This window comes from Stegostoma tigrinum, chromosome 6 (assembly GCF_030684315.1).
Source record: "Stegostoma tigrinum isolate sSteTig4 chromosome 6, sSteTig4.hap1, whole genome shotgun sequence".
NCBI classification, from domain to species: domain Eukaryota; kingdom Metazoa; phylum Chordata; class Chondrichthyes; order Orectolobiformes; family Stegostomatidae; genus Stegostoma; species Stegostoma tigrinum.
This window is the reverse complement of record NC_081359.1, coordinates 79,876,315-79,896,816: the sequence shown is the minus strand read 5'-3', so window position 1 is coordinate 79,896,816 and position 20,502 is coordinate 79,876,315. Positions and strand designations below refer to the sequence as shown.

The following is a 20,502-nucleotide window of genomic DNA, read 5'->3' as shown; positions in this document are numbered from 1 at the left end:
TAGGTTAATTGTTCTCAATCTGATGTAACAAATTCTGTTCCATAGTGCATGTACTAAATGGGACATACATTTGCTGGAATTCCCTGAAATTGGGTAAAGGTTACCTCCAGAAAAAGCTTCCCAAGTGATTTCCAAAAGTGTAAAATGTCTGTGTAAGTATTGTATCTTCTGGGAAAGAAGTATTTATTTTGAGAGTTGAGAAAGGTAATTTGCAGCACATCTGTTCTTGAGATTTGTTGCTGTGGTCCTTTTCCATTTAGAAAGTCCATCATCCGCACTAGTGAGTGTGGGTTTCTCACAGTTTGCCTCAAGGCTGTGTAGATAAAACCTGCTTACGTTATCACAAATGCTGTCTGCGAAAGTTTGGCATAAAGTTTTCAACCGTTTTAATCTTTTCCAAACGAGAACCTCACCGCTCCTGCTGATTAACTTTTTATTTACTTGCTTTTTGGAGATACTTGACAGTAACTTGGGTTCAGTCACTTTCTGATCATTTATTTTTGCTATGCCCTGTGGAATAGTTTTCTGCCTCCCTGCTTACTTGCCCCACAAAACAATGCTAGTTATTTACAGATAGTAGGAACTGCAGATGCTGAAGAATTTGAGATAACGAGGTGTGGAGCTGGATGAACACAGCAGGCCAAGCAGCATCAGAGGAGCAGGAAGGTTGACATTTCAGGCCTAGACCCTTCTTCAGAAATGGGGGAGGATGGGGGTTCTGAAATAAATGGGGGGAGGGAGGCAGGTAGAAAAAAGATAGAGGAGATGATGGATGGAGAGGAGACAGACCAGTCAAAGAGATGGGGATGGAGTCAGTAAAGGTGAGTGTAGGTGGTGAGTTAGGGAGGGGATAGGTCAGTCCAGGGACAATGGACAGGTCAAGAGGGTGGGATGAGGATAGTAGGTAGGAGATGGGGGTGGGGCTTGAGGTGGGAAGAGGGGTTAGGTGGGAGAAAGGACAGGTTAGTGAGGTGGGGACGACCTGGGCTGGTTTTGGGGTGTGGTTGGGGGAGGGGAGATTTTGAAGCTTGTGAAGTCCACATTGATACCATTATGCTGCAGGATTCCCAAGCGGAATATGAGTTGCTGTTCCTGCAACCTACGGGTGGCATCATTGTGGCACTGCAGGAGGCCCAGGATGGACATGTCGTCTGAGAAATGGGAGGGGGAGTTGAAATGGCTTGCGACTGGGAGGCGCAGTTGTTTATTGCGATCGGAGCGTAGGTGTTCTGCAAAGCGGTCCCCAACACGCTGCTTGGTTTCCCTGATGTAGAGGAAGCCACAATGGGAGCAGCTTTAACCGTATACCACATTAGCAGACCTCCCCCCTCACCCCAGTCTCCGACCCCAAGAAGACTTTCCACATCAAGCAGAGGTTCACCTGCACATCTGCTGATGTGGTTTACTGCATCCGCTGTTCCCGTTGTGGCCTCCTGTACATCAGGGAAACAAAGTGGAGGCTTGGGGACCGCTTTGCAAAACACCTCCGCTCGGTTCACAATAAACAACTGCACCTTCCAGTCGCAAACCATTTCAACTCCCCCTCCCATTCCTTCGACGACATGTCCATCCTGGGCCTCCTGCAGTGCCACAACGATGCCACCCGAAGGTTGCAGGAACAGCACCTCGTATTCTGCTTGGGAACCCTGCAGCCCAATGGTATCAATGTGAATTTCACAAGCTTCAAAATCTCCCCTCCCCTGACCGCATCCCAAAGCCAGCCCAGCTTGTCCCCACCTTCCTAACCCGCCCTTCTTCCCACCTCCAAACCCCACCGCAGTCTCCTACCTGCTAACCTCATCCCGCCCCCTTGACCTGTCCATCGTCCCTGGCCGACCTATCCTCTCCCTCATTCCTCACCTACACTCACCTTTACTTGCTCCATCCCTGCCTGTTTGACCTGTCAGTTTCCTCTCCACTTATCTTCTCCTCTATCCATCTTTGATCCACCTCCCCCCCTCCCTATTTATTTCAGAACCCCCTTCCCCTTCCCCATTTCTGAAGAAGGGTCTAGGCCGAAACATCAGCCTTCCTGCTCCTCTGCTGCTTGACCAGCTGCGTTCATCCAGTTCTACACCTCATTATACTAGTTATTTAAACAGCTTTAGAAAACCTTAGAATTTTTGTCTTTTTTTAAGAGCCATTTTGTTTTAATGTGTGCTGTGAATGCATGTGATTTATATTGTATCAGAATTCAGAAAAAGCAAATTGAGAAATTTAGGGAAAGGGAGAAAATGCAGCAATTTTCTTTAGCAGTTGCTGACAGATTCTGGCTTTTTCAAACATAACGTTTCATCATTTAAGAAGTATTGGTTAGGTATTGCTAAGTTTTAGGTAATGACATGATGGTAAATTGGTTTGGACTCTTTCATAAGTTCCCAATTTTACATTTTATGCTCTGCGGGACGAATGTTCTTTTCATGAAAGCCACAACGATGAGGTTTACATGAAATTATGGGAGGAGGGGGAAAGCACACCGTTTTCAGGATGGAACATACAAATACTTCTTGCATAGCGTATCGTGTGTACATATTGATGTTCCGAGAGACTTGAGTTTGCTTATATAAGGAACATACAGTTCACTTGCAGGCATCCCAAGGTTAGGAAGGCAAATGGCAAGTTGACTTTTGTTGTTTGCAAGGGGATTTGGAGAACAATAATAAAGAACTTTTATTCCAAATACAAAGAGCATTTGTGACACCACGTCTGAAATCTGGTGCACAGTTTTAGTCTCCATACCTAAGGAAACTTGTCTGGAAATGGGACAGTGAATGATCGTTAGGTTGGTCCCAGGGATGAGTGAGTGTAAATTGGGTCCGTTTTCTCTGGAGCTTAGAAGAATGAGAGGTGGCACTGATAGAAACATATAGGATTTTTCAGGGGCTTGATAGGATTAATTGCTGAGAGGTTGCTCTACCACGCTGGGGAATTGAGAACAAGAAGGCAGAAACACCAGATATTGGGATGATTATTTATGGCTAAGGTGAAGTTTCCCAAATTTGTGAGCCTTTGTGATTTCTTTACCCAGGGGTTCCTGGCCACACTATAAATTGAAGGCTGGGAGAGATGAATTTTTGACCTCTCGGGGAATTGAGAGAAATGGAAGCAGGTGAGGGAGTGGAGCTGAGATATCAGTCGCGATCACGTGAATGTTATTGCAGCCTTGAGGGGTGATGTGGTCTTTTCCTGCACCTATTTGTGACTTACCTGTAAGTTGTTTAGGAATCTGTGGATATTAGCTTCAAAACTGACGGGGCAATGTTTCTGACTTTTATGTGCAAACTAGGCACGATTGTTGCCCAAGGTTGTTCAAGTTTTGAATGTGTCTTTTCTCAATTTCACTTGCGTATTGCTTAATGATGCAATACAATCAATGTATGTTAAATAAAGCTAATTTTAAAGGAAAAATGTTCAACAACAAAAATGTCTTGATGTTCTTGAGACAGATTACAAATCATCATAGAATCCCTACAGTGTGAATACAGGCCCTTCAGCCCAACAAGTCCACACCGACCCTTGGAGGGTCCCACCCAGACCCATCCCCCAATAACCCACCTAATCTACACATCCCTGAACACTACGGGCAATTTAGCATGGCCAGTCCACCTAAACTGCACATCTTTGGATTGTGGGAGGAAACCGGAGCACCCGGAGGAAACCCACACAGACACGGGGAGAATGTGCAAACTCCTCACAGACGGTCACCCGAGGGTGGAATCGAACCTGGCACCGTGAAGCAGCACTGCTAACTGCTGAGCCACTGTGTTGCCCTAATGATAAAGTATCTGAAAATGAAGCTGTCAGAAACCTAGATCAGAGTTAAGGTGTTAATCCTATGCGTATTCTGGGGTTAAATAGTATTAGGCTCTGTTTGTTGCCACTGCAGTTAGGATACTCACAGCCCATGTGGTCACAGTACCAATGACATCTCTGCCAGTCTCACTCAAGTGCCAGCATCAAAGCTTTCAAATGAGTTCAGATCCTGAGATTGTGATTTGCTCACTGCCCCACTCCCAACACTTGTTTGCCCTGCTCCCTCTCCTGCTCCTGCTTACCTGTGCTGCCTCGCTCTTCACTGACCACAGTGCTGAGGGAGCAACATGGCAAGTGGGATGGAGGTAGTGAGGGGTCAGGAGCAGTACAACAGTGGAAGTAGTGAGCAGAGCAAGGTGGTGAATGGAGAGAGGCTCTGAGGTGAGTGTGATAGTGGGATGCCCAGTAAGCAGGACAGTGTGTGAACCAAGGTTAGTGAGGTTTCCTTGGGAGGTCTGGCACCATGCAGGGTCAATGGGTGAAGATGGCAGTTGATTCTATCCAGGGCACATCGCTGAGGTCAGCACTATCACCATCATCATAATGTGGTAATCAATAATGCGCAGTTTTTTAAATAATCAGAGTGAGTTTGTAGATTTTTCCAGAACGAATTTCTGTTGGATGCTACTGGAATACTGGTGTTCAAAGTAAATTTGAACTTATTTTCAAAACATACCTGTCAGGACCCCGGAGGTGAGGACTTTAAAGAGAAAAGTCAAGAAGTATTTTAAAGAAGTAGTACTGGCAGTGAGCATGCTGATCGCACTGCCGCTCCATTTGGCGGTCAGGTAATGTGTCACTTGTATTTTCTTCTGCAATTTGCAGTCAATTTTTCAAATTTTCGTTGAGAGTCTCTTTGGAGGCTTGCACATGTATGTCATTACCCGAGGTTCCGACTGGGGGTTAGTTCACTCTGGGGATGTGGCCAGTCTGCTGGGTGGGGCCTGCTTCTTGACGTTGCTGAAATTTGTCCAAGAGATTGCAGAGCCTTCAGATTGTCCTGAATGTAATTTGTGTGAATAACTTGCATTTTTTTTTGTGCTGTTTCACTGCTTTTGGGTCAGTTGTGTTAGGAAAAAAAGCTGGAGCTAGGAGCTCCAGGGCACAATAACCAAGGAGGACACTTTTTTTTTCCTTTAAAGTACTGAATTGAGAGTGTGAAGCATTTCTTGCAGGGCTGGTGGTTGAGGAAGAAACAAAGTTTGCATGTAAATATCGATAGAATAATGGTCGCTGGGGAAATGGTGACACTGAAATGGGAATATGTGATTAAAACTGTTGACTCAGCTGAGGTCTCAAGGCTGAGATGAACCGATGATGCCAAATTGCTCAGTTCTTTGTTGCAACTTGTGTGTCTGTGAATTTCTACTTTCAGCTTTGGCTGCCAGGTCAAATAGAATCTAGGCAGGATGAAAAGTGAGGCTATATTCTAGTTTAACACCACTACTCTCACTTTGCTTCAGCAATTGCTGCTATATTTTCTGCTGCCCATCTTGTGCCCAAGAATGTCTTTAAATTCCTAGAGGTGCAGCCACACTTGCCTCTCTCTTCCCTGTAAACACGCCTTAAAGCATTCAGCCTAGCGTCTCGTCATCTGACCTCAATCTTGCCTATTTTGCCGATTTATCGCTGAAGAATCTTGAAATGTTTTCCTGTGATCAAACTTGCGTTTATCAGTACCTTCTTGACATCACATCCTCCTCCTCATCAACAGCGCCATCACTGTCATTATTGTTGCTAATGCCCCACGTTACTGAGAGTGTTGATATTCTTCCTGTTCTTGGTCTTTCTTTAGCTTAAATCAGCACAGCACCACTCATTTTAAATGATCGCATTGTCAGTCGTCAGCCAATGAACTGTGCCTTACAATGGGTCAGTGAGATTCATGCTTTTGATTTTCCCAGTGGCAAAGTTCTCTGCCTGATGTATCCAGATACGAGACATTGACCGCAGTGGGAAGGAATGGATCTGGTTATTGTTTACTACTGAATGTCCACCAAGAGATCCCCAGCCCTCTTTCCTGTAACCTACAGCTCTGTCATGTTTTACTGGCTGTTACAGTGGACAGAGAGAGTCTACTTTTAAGCTTATGCTTCTACTAGCTTGTTCGCTGATTTAACTGCTGCTGTCAGAAAGGTGATAGAGCAATAGCCAGCATATCATACGGTCTTGTTGTCTGGAGGGTATGATGTCAATGTGAGCTAATGTTCCAATATTCCATGCCAGAATGTGTTAGTTTACGGAACTGGTCTGCTGAGGAGGTATTTTGTACTTGTCTGTTTTGAGAAAGAGCTACTTACCAGTCTTTGTGACATAGAATGTTGAAAGAAGTGTCATCAAGTGCACTGTTCAGGATGTTCCTTTGGCCAATAAATTGCACACAGTTGCTTTCTGGCTCGAAGTTAAACAGTTGAGTATAGATTTGTTGCAATCTGTTGATCTTCGAAAGGATAGTGAAATGTATCTCTTTTAAATTGAGATAAATATTTTAAAATTCCTCTATTTAACCATATCAGATGGTAGGATCTTTGTGACTTTACTAATAAAACTAATGAGATTCGATATGTTAATTGGATTGTTTAATCTGCTTTCTGGTAAGTTAAAGGTAACAATTAGAAAAAAAACTAATTTTCAGTCTGAATGATTTAAGGTGAGATCCATGGGAGTGGGATTGTCACAGCTCCTGCAACATGATAATGTTTTATTGTTGATTTGTTTCTGAAAATGTGCAGTTTGTTATTTCAGCATGCTGTACCTTCATTAATGTCTAAAATGCACTGTTTGATTTATTTTGTTTATTAAAAAATTGTGTAAAACAAATGAGTAACAGAAGAGAATTTGTTCTCATCAGTTTATTTCTTTCCATTCTAGGTTAGTCTCGTGTAGCAAAGATTCAGCAAGATGGATTGTAAGCGACTTATTTATTTTGGACGTCAGCTGGTTCGCCGCAAATATGTGGACTGCACTTGTGAGGAAACCAGACTTGCAAGATGTTTGTCTACAGTGGACTTGGTTGCCCTTGGCGTTGGCAGTACCCTGGGAGCTGGTGTCTATGTACTAGCTGGAGCCGTCGCCAGGGAGAATGCTGGCCCTGCCATTGTTCTCTCATTCTTGATTGCTGCTTTGGCCTCTGTGCTTGCAGGCCTCTGTTATGCCGAGTTTGGTGCTAGAGTCCCTAGGACAGGCTCTGCTTACCTATACAGTTATGTTACAGTCGGGGAACTGTGGGCCTTCATCACAGGCTGGAATCTAATCCTTTCATATGTAATTGGTAAGTATGGTCTTGCTGTAGAAATTACTGAGTGACCCGTGATGTTGTTATACTCAACACTGGATTAGGGTTTAATGACTGCACCAAACTACCACCATAAACAGTGGGAGGCAATGCCTCAGTGGTATTATCACTGGACTGTTAATCCAGAGACCCAGAAAATGTTCTGGGAACTCAGGTTCGAATCCCACCACAGCAGATGGTGGAATTTGAATTCGATGAATATCTGGAATTAACAGTCTAATGATGGCCGTGAATCCAATGTCAATTGTCAGGGAAAAACCCATCTGGTTCACTAATGTCCTTTAGGGAAGGGAACTGCCTCCCTTACTTGGTCTGGTCTACATGTGACTCCAGACCCGCAGCAATGGGGTTGATTCATAACTGCCTTCTGGACAATTAGGGATGGTCAGTAAATGCTGCCCAGCCAGCAACACCCTCATCATGTGAGTGAATAAAAGGAACACAGATGTGTGGTGAACCTCTCGGGTGCTTTATGTGGCATAAAGATCCCAGCTTTGTATCGGATCTGTTCCCTAATCGTAGTTGTTGAGGTGCCATGGTTAGCATCAGTTGATTTAGACATGAGATGACAAATCTGAGGCATGTTGTGTCTTTTTGTCACAATTCAGTGATTAGTCCTCGAAAGGAGTTGAGGATGGGTTTCACCGATGTCGCACGCTGTCCTCATGATATCAGACATTCAGTTTTTTGATGAATTTAGCAAGCTTTTTGTGTTGGAAAGTTGAGCAATCTGCTATTCCAGCATTAATTTTTTCATTTTTTTTATATTTTTGTGGGACTGACAGTGGTGCACTTACCTTGAGACCTTCTTAGCAAAGTGCCTATTGCTCTAAAAAGAGTGGTTGCACTGCACTGCACTGCGTCTGTGTGTGTCAAGTTAGGAATCACATCCAGATTTCTCTGGAGAGGGATAAATCAGTTGGTTGATCTTACTGGTATCTCGAGTGCTACAAAGTTAATAAGTCACATGAAGTTACACTGAAGTTGCTCTCTACGGTGCAATGCTATTAGAAAGTTGGAGGACCCAGAGTTTTTAATATAAAATGGCTCCAGAATTTTCTTTATTGAGCTTAAGATAACATCTGAACTGTGTGCAGTCATTTGTCATAACTTGTCAATATTGTTTAGCTCATGTCCTTGATATACACTTTTCCAAGCATTAATGATTTGTCTTTTTCTGAAGTGCCATTTGTTGACTGTTAGGCCAACTGTTTAAAATCAAACTTTCCTGCTAATTTTGGTTCTCAAGATTATCGTTTCTTGGCATCCTTTTGTTTATATGACAGTCGTGTGGATGTGTTAAAACTTTTAATATAATAGGAAATTAAAACAATTTGTTCTGTCTGTTGTGTAACGCCATTAGATTCAAATGGAGTCTTTTGTCATACTTGTACTGTACAACAACCTCTGAGTAGATCTTTCTCTATTGCTGGTACTAGTCTTATGTCGCAAAATGTTTTGTTTACAAATCTTTGAACTAACAGAGCACCTAAACAACTGTTGACTTGAGAGGAAATAATGCTTTTTGTAAGTCGGCTCGTTTGAAGTACGAAAATGCTTGCTTTCTCTGAAGTTTTGTTTAAATAATTGCATTTTGGCTGCTGAATGAAGAATGCAGTTGGGTTTATTGAACAGAAACAGTGCACAAGATGTACAGTTGAAAAATCTAAATCTGCTGACACTTCGTCTATTTATCTCATGCCAGTTTCTAATATCAGGGTCCGTTTGTATGAGCTTCTAATGTGACATTTGACAGCATTTAACAACTTTTTCCTGTCTCACTGTACAGGAACTTCAAGTGTTGCAAGAGCGTGGAGTGCTACGTTTGATGAGCTTATTGGGAAACACATTGAGGTGTTTTGTCGTCAGTATATGGCAATGAGAGCTCCTGGTGTACTCGCAGAATATCCAGATATCTTTGCTGTATTTATAATTTTACTGCTAACAGGCATGTATACTTTTACATCAGCTATTTTACAGATCTCTTATTACATTGATTTTGACTAAGCTAACTGAGCTATCATCAACACATCTATAATTATGGTTTGGTTAAGAGTTGTGATTTTTTTTTGCTGTTTTATTACATTAAAGCTTAATTGGTACTTTGTGTGCTTGTTGGTGGTTAGGTGGGTGTCGTGGGGAAGATCCCAATCTATGTTGTTGGGTGTAATTTCTACTTGGACTTCCTCCATCATGTTTGTGGACAATTTGTACTTTTCCGTTGTTTGGCCTTGATGCCAGTGTCTTTATTTGAATAACTGTTCCAGCAAACCTAACATGCAAAATACAAACTTAGCTTTATGTTTGCCTGTTGATTTTCATAGTCTGTTCTTATTTTCAGTATTTGATATTTTTGATACAAGTGCTGGCCTCAGTGGACAGTGGATTCCTGAGGTTTGGTGGTTTTAATCATGCATTTGAGTCGAATCTCTAATGTCAGTGATTCCTCATTGTGGCCCCAAAAAGAAATCTGTCACTGCAGTATCAGCAGGTTGTCTAGGATTATACATTCTGGGGCTGTCCATTGTTAATGCCTCTGGAATATGGGAATTCCAGCTATGGAAGTTTGTTATGAATGCTGTTAGAGCTTCATGGACTAATAGTGGGAGCCTGCCAAAACAATCAAATAAATTTAACTCCTTAGATTTGACGATAGCATGCCATAGTGATAATCCACTGGCATTCATGTTGGGCATGTGGGCATTAAGAATCCTTTAATCAGCTATTGTGGGCTGTTATATGCCTTTCTTGTTTAATTTTGGATTTGGAACAAGAATTATAGTGCCTTTAAAATAATTGAATAATAGTTGCTTCAACATTGGTATTTACGAAAAGTGAGTCGGAACTCTTCAATACATCAGGGCAATCTAGCTTGTCAAAATTCATCTCTGACCACTTGTTATCAGAACCCTTATTACTGGAGACAGACAGCCAAACCAGTTCCTAGCCCATGAATCTTCAAATGTGTCGATACTAAAACACACTCTATTAGATTTAGCAGGCTGTTGCTGGGCTGGAGAGTAGATGGGTGGACCTATAATATACTGTGCCATGCCTACCCCTTCCCAACTACAGTTTTACTCTTGCAGGGGAGATACCTCCCTGTGGGCTGTTTGAGACCTTTAAATGTGCACTTAATAGCCACTTAAAGGTCTTGTCACACTGCCATGTTCAGTTAATGTGCGATATGAGAGAACTCTTCCCCATGTGAAGTACAATAGGTTTGATCCTCTTGAAAGGAAGAGGATTGTATATCTCACCTCTGCGCCAGTGCCCACCCACTGCTTCCTTCCTGTGGCGTCCATCCATGCACCCACCCTATCTCCAGTGTTATCCCCCACCCCGCAACCCTCAGTGGCATCCCCCTGCAAACCCCAGACATCCTGATGGCCTGACTTATCCTGGTTTCCCCTCACTCAGGGTGCCTTTGCTACAGGCAGTGGCCCCTGCTCCATCCCACTGTCCAGCAGCTCTAAAAGGGGCGGAAGTGTCCCCACCCCATTACGATCAAAGGCCAGACAGCTAAGAATTGCTCCCCTTAATACACACACCAGAGTTTGTTTTGTAGCGTGTTCCTTCACGTTTGTTTTGATTTCTGGGAGCTTGTAGGGACCAGGTTAGAAATTGGATTTGGGGCTGAAGATCGTGGTGGCTGATTGGGTAGGCTTAGGAGGTTGATGGCCCTAAGCAAAAATTGTGGAAATGCCACAATTATTGCGGATACAGGCTGCATTCAGAATGCCTAATTTTTATGGTTCTGCAAAAAGTCAGAAGGACTTCTGAACATTGTTACTATAGTGACAGTTGCTATAAAACTTTCGTGTGTTGCATAGGAGTGGAGCTACAACCTGTTCCCATGCTGGTTTGTATGTCCTGTGTAACGAGAGCAAGAGGAGAGCGGAAGTAAGAATTGAAAGGGATGGCAGGACTGGTTAGAGAAGCATTTTGAACAAGTCGATAAGGAATTGATCTGTAAAAGAGCAGACAGCTGGACACCCAGAAGACAATGAAATTAATTCAGACTGCATTGAAAGTTGGAATGTTATCTCTCGTTTATTGGAGCCCTGTAAAAATATTAGGCTGGATTTTCCAAGGAGTGGCAGTCACTCAGAGATTTGCAACTCTGCTCTTGTTTTCACGGCGCGAAAGAGCTGTGTGATTATTGACTGGAGATTCCACTTGGTCTCTCAGAAACGTGGAGTGGTGCTACAGTTCTGCGAGGCCCCCCATGTTTGGGGAAGGTGAACAGTGCTTCGTTTTTCATGGCAGCCAGCTGCTGCATTCTTACAGACTCATACAGCCAGTTTGGCAGCTGCAGTCGAAAGGTAAATTTGAAGGTTGGGGGCCAGGTGAATGAGGTGCCAGGCCGTGGCCTCTGTGTAATTTGTTTCTCTTCTGTGTGGACACATGACAGCGGCTCCTGGAACTGAACGTCAGTCCTGAGATCAGCATCAGGATATTGGAGATGTGCAGCTTAAAGTGAACGTTGGTACCGGGTGGGTAGGAGGTAGACTGCCAGGATGTATGGTGGGCAGGTAAGTGATGGGGTGTTCAGGACATGTTGCGTTGGATGGGAGCGTATGGCTAACAGAGGAAGGAGTGGATATTGAGTCAGTGCTCTACAGCACAGGTACAGACCCTTCAGTCCAACTCATCCATGCCAACCAGATATCCTATATAAATCTAGTCCCACCTGCCAGCCTTTGGCCTGTATCCCTCTGAACCTTCTCTGTTCATATACCCGATCAGATGCCTTTTAAATGTTGTAATTGTTCCAGCCTCCTCCACTTCCTCTGGCAGCTCTTTCCATACACGCACCACCCTCTGTCTGAAAAAGCTGCCCCTCAGGCCCCTTTTAAATCATTCCCCTCTCACCTTAAACCTATGCCCTCTAGTTTTAGACTCCCCTACCCTGGGGGAAAAGACCTTGTCTGTTCACCCTATCGATACCCCTCGTTTTATAAACCTTTATCCATGTGAGAAAGGGAGAGAGAGTGTCTAGTCGAGTGGCATGGGGAGGCATGGTTGTTGGGCCCTAACTGGGGTAAGTGGGGCAATAGACCCAGAATGGGGTGGGGGGGGTGTGTCCAGGGGGGCACGATGGTGGTGAAGCTGTCAGGTTTGGAGTGGAGGAAAGGGTGGGACTTTTGGTCTAGTGAGGAGTTGTTGGATTAGGGCGTGTAAGGGTTCGGTGGGGGAGATTTTAGGGGGATTAGTTTAGCAGTACTTGGGAGTTAGTTTGGGGTATTTAAGGCTCTAAATTTTCCTGAGTAACTATTAATTTCAGCAGCAACCTGTGAATTATTTGATTTTAAATGCATGCAGATGAAGGGGTGTGGCTCAGTGGAACCTCTTTGCCAGGCAATCTGTTCAGAGTCTGTTACGAAGTGTAACTCCCGTCCACACTTCAGAAACCACTATCTGGCTTTTGTAAAATCTGGGCCATCTTTTCACTGTTGCTCCATTTATCATGTAATTGAGACAGGCAGAGATTTAATATGTCACAGGACATACTCTGTGCAGTAGCTGATAACTTCTCATCGAAGAGCATTTTAAAATATGAATAGTGGGCATTGGAGCTTTGTTCTAAAGAGCATTAATTGTTTTTCTACTGGAGCAGATTTTGTCCACCCCAGTGTGATCATGTCTTTTAGGTGACTTAATTGAAATTATATTGCTTTTAGTTTTGCCTGTTTTATATTTAATTTGTGTTCTGTCGATACAAAGCAAATTCTACATCAGTCCCCAAAACTGCAGGATAAAACCAGAATAATTGGTCCTGTACACAATGGTCACAGACTTCAGTAAATAGAGGCGTTTAGATTAGGAGCAGGAACAGACTTGAGTTGTAAGGGAAGTGCTACCAGACTATTTAATTGATCTGAGAAATGTAATAAGGGGCTACAAAAATGCAGATTCATTTTTATGTTTGGGAGAGTTTTAACCTTTACTAGTATACAAGATTATTGACATCCTGGACTTGATATGTTTTTAAATTTAGCATATAAACAATAATAAAAAATGCTGATTTCAACCAATAAAACCATCAAGAATAAACTTGCATTCAATTTTAATCTCTCGTAACTGGAGTAATAAGGCTAGCATTTTAATTAAAATGATGTCAACGTTTCTTGTTACCCCTTTCCAATGTGCCCACCTCTTCTGTATTTAGCCGTTTACCCAGGTGAATGTTTTTGTTTTTAGCTGCATAACTCGCAGCAAAACCGATTTGTTTTTAATTCTTTATTTCTGAAGATTGGTGTAACTGAGGGAAAATTGGCTCTGCTGGAAACTGGCTGCATGTTTTAATGTAGCGATCTGAAGTTTTCCTGTATTGATGTGGTCACATTTACTTGTAAATAGTATTGAAGGGAGATTGATGGCGTGTAGTGCCAGCAATATAGTTGGGGTAACTTTAAGGCAGATAGAGTTTGTTAATGTAGCAGCAGTTATTTTTATTGTGTTCTTCTCCACAGCATTGGTGTCCCATCACTGCCTTTTTAGTAGTGCACTTGATCATTGTGGTTAATGACTTCTTCGCTCTGCTGTACATAGTATCTTGGCAGCTGTTTCTCAGTTCGTTTTCTGCTTGCATCACCTGATGTTGTGTTTTCTGCTGCTGCGACTACTGAACACTGATGGTATTGAGGTAGTGGGAACTGCAGATGCTGTCGAATCTGAGATAACAAAGCGTACAGCTGGGTGAACACAGCAGGCCAAGCAGCATCAGAGGAGCAGGAAGGCTGACGTTTCGGGCCGAGACCCTTCTTCAGGAATGATCCTAACCCTAACCCTCCTAAAGAAGGGCCTAGGCCCGAAACGTCAGCCTTCCTGATCTTCTGATGCTGCTTGGCCTGCTGTGTTCATCCAGCCCTACACTTTGTTATCGCTGATGGTATTGAGTCTGCTTTCAAGTTATAGTCTAATGCTTCTGACCAAACCAAGCAGGACCAGGAGGAGAAAAGTTCTGGGCCTTGGTGTTTCATTGATTTATCAGGCTCTTTATCCCTGACACTCCCATCCATTGTAGGCTACTTCTGTTGAGGGCTTTGGCGATGTTGAAAGTACAACACAGAAGGCCATTCATCCCCTTGAGACTGCACCAGGATTTTCAAAGAGAAGTTCAATCAGTTGCACCACTGCGTGCACACCCTTCGCCTCACTGTCTCTGTGTGTGTCTCCCTCTCGCACCTCTGCCTGAAGTGCTTATACAGTTTCCACTTGAATGCTGATTTGACCCTGTACTGATCACACAGTAGGGAGGAGTATATTCTAAAGCCGAACCCATTGTTTAAAGATGTTTCCTCTTGTTGCCCCGGCTCTTATGCTAATCAATTCAAATGTAATTATACCTGGGTCATCTGACTATTTATCCTTCAGCCGTTGAACATGATGCTATTCATTCTGTCTAACCTCTCGTAGTTTTACACGTGCCTCCATCAAATCCCCTTGGATTTCTTGCTGCTAAAGGCGACCACCTCTGCTTTCTTGTAATCCTAATCTGTAGAATGTCTTTTGCGTTGTCTACCAAGCTTTTGCATGCTTCCGATGGCCACAGTTGGGAACCGTAGGCACGGCAAGGTCTGATTGTATTATACAGGCCGAGCAAAACTTCTCTGTTTTCTGCCTTTCTGGGTAACATTCTGTTAATAGGCAAACACAGACGAAATTTTACAGATTAATTTCAATCATAATTATAGAATTCTTTGTAATTAAAAATAACCGGAGGTTTAAACATTTTGAGAGTTTAAGAATTTTTTGATTTGTTTCTGATGCCTGTCTTTTTATTTATTTAGGGTTATTGTCTTTTGGCGTGAAGGAGTCAGCAATGGTGAACAAAATCTTCACATGCATCAATGTGCTCGTCCTGTGTTTTGTTATGGTCTCTGGCTTTGTGAAGGGGACACTCAAGAACTGGCAGCTGTCCGAGGATGTCCTAATTAACGGGACAAATGGTTCTGACTTGGAAAAGTGAGTGCAGAGATACCAGCTTTCACACTGATCTGTTGGCAATAGTGATAGCTTCCTGCCTTGCTCATCAGTAGGAGCAACAGGTAGCACAGAACTTTCCAAGAGTAATACAGCGCAGATACAGACCCTTTGGTAGAGTGACCGAGAGGAGGAATTATAAAAGAGGGAGAAAGAATGACAAAACTGCAAAGGCTGAGAGTAAATATGATCGAACTTTACATAGATTAAAAAACAGATAATCAGGAGAAGAGCCTTAGTTTTCTTTAAACTTTCTATCTGTAATCGCATATGAGAGAACTATAAGCGAAAATAATATTGTAAAGGAATCTGGAGAGAAACTACCTAAGTAACTTTGTTATTTAAACAGAACAAGAGGTCGTATTACTGGGTTACATGGAATGATACTATTAATGTTCAGACCTGCTTTTGGTTAATTAATGAGCTGAGTGAAATGAAAATATTGGTTATATTTGCGGTATAAATATCCTGAAAACTATGAACTGAGGGATGGTGAGAGCGGGGAAGCGGTTGATCGATGAAAAAAATGACGACGGTTATTATATTCTTGATAATCCAAATCCAGTCCTCACTTGGAAAAGATTTCTTCACAGATTTAAACATGACAAGTATATCCCTCCTGATTCTACCCTACCCGTGTCAGTAAGTGGCACTATCTATCTGCCAATCTGCTTAATCGGTGGTCTCCTTTTGAATATACTTTAAGGAATGTAAGCGGGGTTGGGAATTCTCTTGGGAACGGAGAGTGTGAGATCTTTGTTGCAAGGGGTAGTTGGGATATGTTGGGCTCAGTTTGTGGAATAGTGTGCTGCTCAACTTAGCAGTGAGCACATTGGTGCAGTGTGTTAAATTGGGATTCTAGGTTACTCACTGACAGCTATGTCTTGCTTTTTCGGTAGTCACACACGAGTAGCTAACTGGAATTATGGCTCTGGAGGATTCATGCCCTATGGTTTCACAGGAGTGCTTTCAGGTGCAGCCACATGCTTCTATGCCTTTGTAGGATTTGACTGCATTGCTACCACAGGTGAGGGAAATGTTTTGTGGGATTCCCCATGTTGAAAGTCAACTTACTGCGTGTTGTTTTAACTCGCTGTAAATATCATAACCATAAGAACAGAAACTATTCACCTGTATTCTTTACAGCTGCTTTGAAAGAGAAACACGTGAGCATAGCTGACAGTTTTGAGCGTTGTTGTCAGTCAGGCACTGTGCCAGGAGTTGAGGAAGCAAGTTACAGCCGGGGGAATTTCTCATTCTTTGCACAAGCAACACTGGCTCGATTTTGAAATGGAAGCTCTGTAATGGATTGAATACCTGACAGATCTATGGGGCATGCTGTTCCTTCAGAGCTAATTCGTGAAATCTCCAGCAATGTGTTTCCAGGTGAACGTGGGCTCCAGGCAGTGATGCGGGAGCGTTTTGATCAGTCACCATATCATAATGCCGTGCCAAACCCAAAATGCTATGTGACTACAAAATACTCGTGCCACTTACAAAAATGGGAAAAGTTCAAAAGAAAAAAATCACGTTGAATAATTTGAAAATTCCACACCATTTCATCCAAAAATTATTTTCTTTATTTTTAAGGGCACAAGCGAAACTCTGTAGAATCTTCTCATTCGCAATTTGATTGCACATACTTGTTTGGCAGGTTTATTTAGCTTATTAAATCAGTAGATTTGTTGGCTTCATCAGTAGGCTATTTGCACCATATCAAAAATACTTGCTTTGTATGTTGTCTTGTCTAATTCTGAAATCCGTAGCATACATTCTTCAGTGGCAAACTGCTGTCAAACCAAGGCAGTCCCATTTGAGCTCAGTCCAAGCTTCTGAAGGACAGTCACAGCTGCCCGAGTGAAACATCGGTCTATTTACAGAAAACTTAGTACTTGCAGAGAGAACCTCGGAGAGGCAGCAACAGGAGAGAAACTCAGAATAATGATTACTCCAGGAGTGTGCAATCCGGAGGTCTCCTCATTTGTAAATCTATCCCATATTGCATCATCACAATAGTACATCTGGCAGTATTCTATGCTTTAATGCTCATTTCAGGCAATGGAAGCCTTCTCATTTCAAGCAATTCCCTGAACTCGAAGGTCAGATGCAGGGAAATGCTCACTGTACTCTGTATATTACCCGTGTGGCAATGTTCCCATTTCCCACACAAAATGTCCACCAGTGAGAATAAGGGAAAAGTGACACTTTTGTCTTTGTAGATCTGTGCTGCTCTGTAACTACATGAGAACTGTTAAAATGCATTTTGAGTATGATCCTCACAGCTGTAGATGGGGAGCATTTTTATTTTCTCTGTCTGTGCTGATTTTTTAGTTGGTCACAGAAATGGTGGGTATTTCACACAATACAGTGTCAAAGGCATTGGTATGTGGAAAATATCGACTTATTTGTGGAAAACATAAAACTCCTTGAACAAGTATACAACATTGCATCAGGTTTGAGGATGTACTTGAATAAAAACACAACACACAGAATTCTGGAGAAACTTAGCAGCACCTGTGTGAAAGTGAAGCGGTGAATATTTCAAGTCTGAAACGACTCTTCTGAAGTTTTGATGTTGTCTTGGACTTGAAATGTTAACTCAGTTTCTCTTTCCATAGATGCAGCTGAGTTTTTGCAGAATTGTTTGTTTCTGAGGACGTACTGAATGGATGCCTGAGATTTGATCTTGGGGTGACAACTGTTTCTGATTTACAAGTTTTGACCCGGATTAAAAGAAATTTAAATTGTTGAAATACCAGGTTAGGATGCGTCTCTTGAATTTTGAATTAAATGTGCTTGGGCGCAAGAGAGTGCATCATAATAACATTAAAATTTAATGCAGGCAATTTGCTCAGATATTAGCTGATGTTACAGATTAAGGGCCTCTGTGGTTGAATGTTTTGGGAAAATGATGTAGGAAGGTTTTGAGGAAGAATCTCCTATAGACAGTGAGTGGTGATGGTAGGGGGAGGGGCTTGGATTAGTTCACAGGTCGGCGCAACATTGAGGGCCAAAGGGCCTGTTCTACGCTGCATTGTTCTATGTTCTATGATGGAGTTTGTTCCTTTTGAGGGAATTGGAAGCAGTGATGAGGCAGGAAATTAATCAACACTTGCGCGAAATAAACTTTGGAGGCCCACAAGGATAGTCTGTTGGAAATGGCATTGATTGGATTACTCCACAGAGCACTAGCATGAACTCGGTTGGCTGAATGTTGTCGTCTTTTGCCATAACAACTATATTGAATGAGATGCCGAATTGGGTAAATTAGCAATCTACTTTATAAAGTTCTTGATTTACAAAGCATGTCCTTTTCTCTTATATAATAAAATGTGAGCTGGATGAACACAGCAGGCCAAGCAGCATCTCAGGAGCACAAAAGCTGACGTTTCGGGCCTAGACCCTTCATCAGAGAGGGGGACGGGGTGAGGGTTCTGGAATAAATAGGGAGAGAGGGGGAGGCGGACCGAAGATGGAGAGAAAAGAAGATAGGTGGAGAGAGTATAGGTGGGGAGGTAGGGAGGGGGATAGGTCAGTCCAGGGAAGACGGACAGGTCAAGGAGGTGGGATGAGGTTAGTAGGTAGCTGGGGGTGTGGCTTGGGGTGGGAGGAAGGGATGGGTGAGAGGAAGGACAGGTGAGGGAGGCAGAGACAGGTTGGACTGGTTTTGGGATGCAGTGGGTGGAGGGGAAGACCTGGGCTGGTTGTGTGGTGCAGTGTGGGGAGGGGACGAACTGGGCTGGTTTAGGGATGCAGTGGGGGAAGGGGAGATTTTGAAACTGGTCCAACCTGTCTCTGCCTCCCTAACCTGTTCTTCCTCTCACCCATCCCTTCCTCCCCCCCAAGCCGCACCCCCATCTACCTACTAACGTCATCCCACCTCCTTGACCTGTCCGTCTTCCCTGGACTGACCTATCCCCTCCCTACCTCCCCAGCTATACTCTCTCCACCTATCTTCTTTACTCTCCATCTTCGGTCCGCCTCCCCCTCTCTCCCTATTTATTCCAGTTCCCTCTCCCCATCCCCCTCTCTGATGAAGGGTCTAGGCCCGAAACGTCAGCTTTTGTGCTCCTGAGATGCTGCTTGGCCTGCTGTGTTCATCCAGCCTCACATTTTATTATCTTGGATTCTCCAGCATCTGCAGTTCCCAGTATCTCTCTCCTTTTCTCTTATGTTGTCTGCAGAGTACTCCTCAGCAGTCTCTAAATGAAAGTTGGTTTTCCACAGGATATTTTCACATATTGTTAAATACTATGTTTGTGTTTTACTGTCAAATAATGCTCGCTACGTGGACATGCATTCAGTATAGGGTCAGGTTTATCTACAATACTTCTGCTACTATTGACTAACCAATCAACACTTGTAATCATGGACCATTCCTGAAGAAAGACCACTTGGGATAGACTACATGAGGCTGCTGAATTTATCCCAGGGCAAGTCAGCAGTTCAGGAAGGAAGGGGAAACCAGGGAGTGTCACAAAAGTATATCTTGCTTAGTCAGGTTGCTTGTTCATTTGAATGTTGTTGTTGTTTTTAATAATGTGTAGCATGCTGACATGAGTAATATGACAATATGTTATGAATCCTTACACCCTTTCCTGTGTGTTTTTCAGGAGAGGAAGTAAAAAACCCTCAGCGAGCCATTCCGATTGGAATTGTTGCTTCCCTTTTGATCTGTTTTGTTGCCTATTTTGGAGTGTCTGCTGCCCTAACGTTGATGATGCCATATTATTTATTGGACAAGAACAGCCCATTACCAGTTGCTTTCAAGTATGTCGGATGGGATGGGGCAAAATACGCCGTGGCAGTTGGATCCCTCTGTGCTCTGTCTACTAGGTATTACGTGACTCTTTCTGCAGCCCAGACATTCGTATTTTTCTTAGAATGCATGTGTCATTTTTAATGGAAGAGTAAATATACATTGTACACAAGTGATTTACAAAAGGAAACGGCAGAATGATAAGCTCATAGGTGAAGAGAAGAAGAAATCTCTTATTTCACCTGTCACTCTCCTGTCCTGTATTACAGATTCGAGAATCTAAACTAGCTGGTCAAGTTTCATGTTAGATTAATGTTCAAGCAGTTAAACTCTGAAATCAGTTTAACTGTTTGTTATGCCATCAGGGCCATCAAATTAACAGAGGCATTTCATCTGCAACACTAATGAATTTTTGTTTTCTCTGTTTCATGATTCAGAAAGTATACTATATTTGGTTCACAAATATTCAGTCATTTTTGATACTGGATTGGAGGATGCAGAGCTGAAATGAGCACAAAATAAATTCAAGCCCTTTCGCTGGATTGAACCTCCCTCTCCTTCTACCCCACCTCCACGTTGCAGCATGTAACATTAAGAATACTCACTTGAGGAAAAGCATACCAATGTTTCCGAAGTCCTGGTGTGT

At 43.0% G+C, this 20,502-nt stretch overlaps 1 protein-coding gene across 3 annotated transcripts in view; it reads left to right on the top strand.

Annotated features, from left to right (window-relative positions):
- Window positions 1-20,502, top strand: part of LOC125453191 (high affinity cationic amino acid transporter 1-like) — a 140,793-nt gene that overhangs the window by 32,124 nt on the left and 88,167 nt on the right. For all 3 annotated transcript variants that reach the window (XM_048532423.2, XM_048532421.2, XM_048532422.2), the window contains 5 exons: window positions 6,685-7,084; window positions 8,898-9,056; window positions 14,905-15,079; window positions 15,997-16,124; window positions 19,711-19,933. In XM_048532423.2, coding sequence (XP_048388380.1) covers window positions 6,715-7,084; window positions 8,898-9,056; window positions 14,905-15,079; window positions 15,997-16,124; window positions 19,711-19,933 — 1,055 coding nt within the window. In that variant the 5' untranslated portion in view covers window positions 6,685-6,714. The remainder of the gene's footprint in view (window positions 1-6,684; window positions 7,085-8,897; window positions 9,057-14,904; window positions 15,080-15,996; window positions 16,125-19,710; window positions 19,934-20,502) is intronic.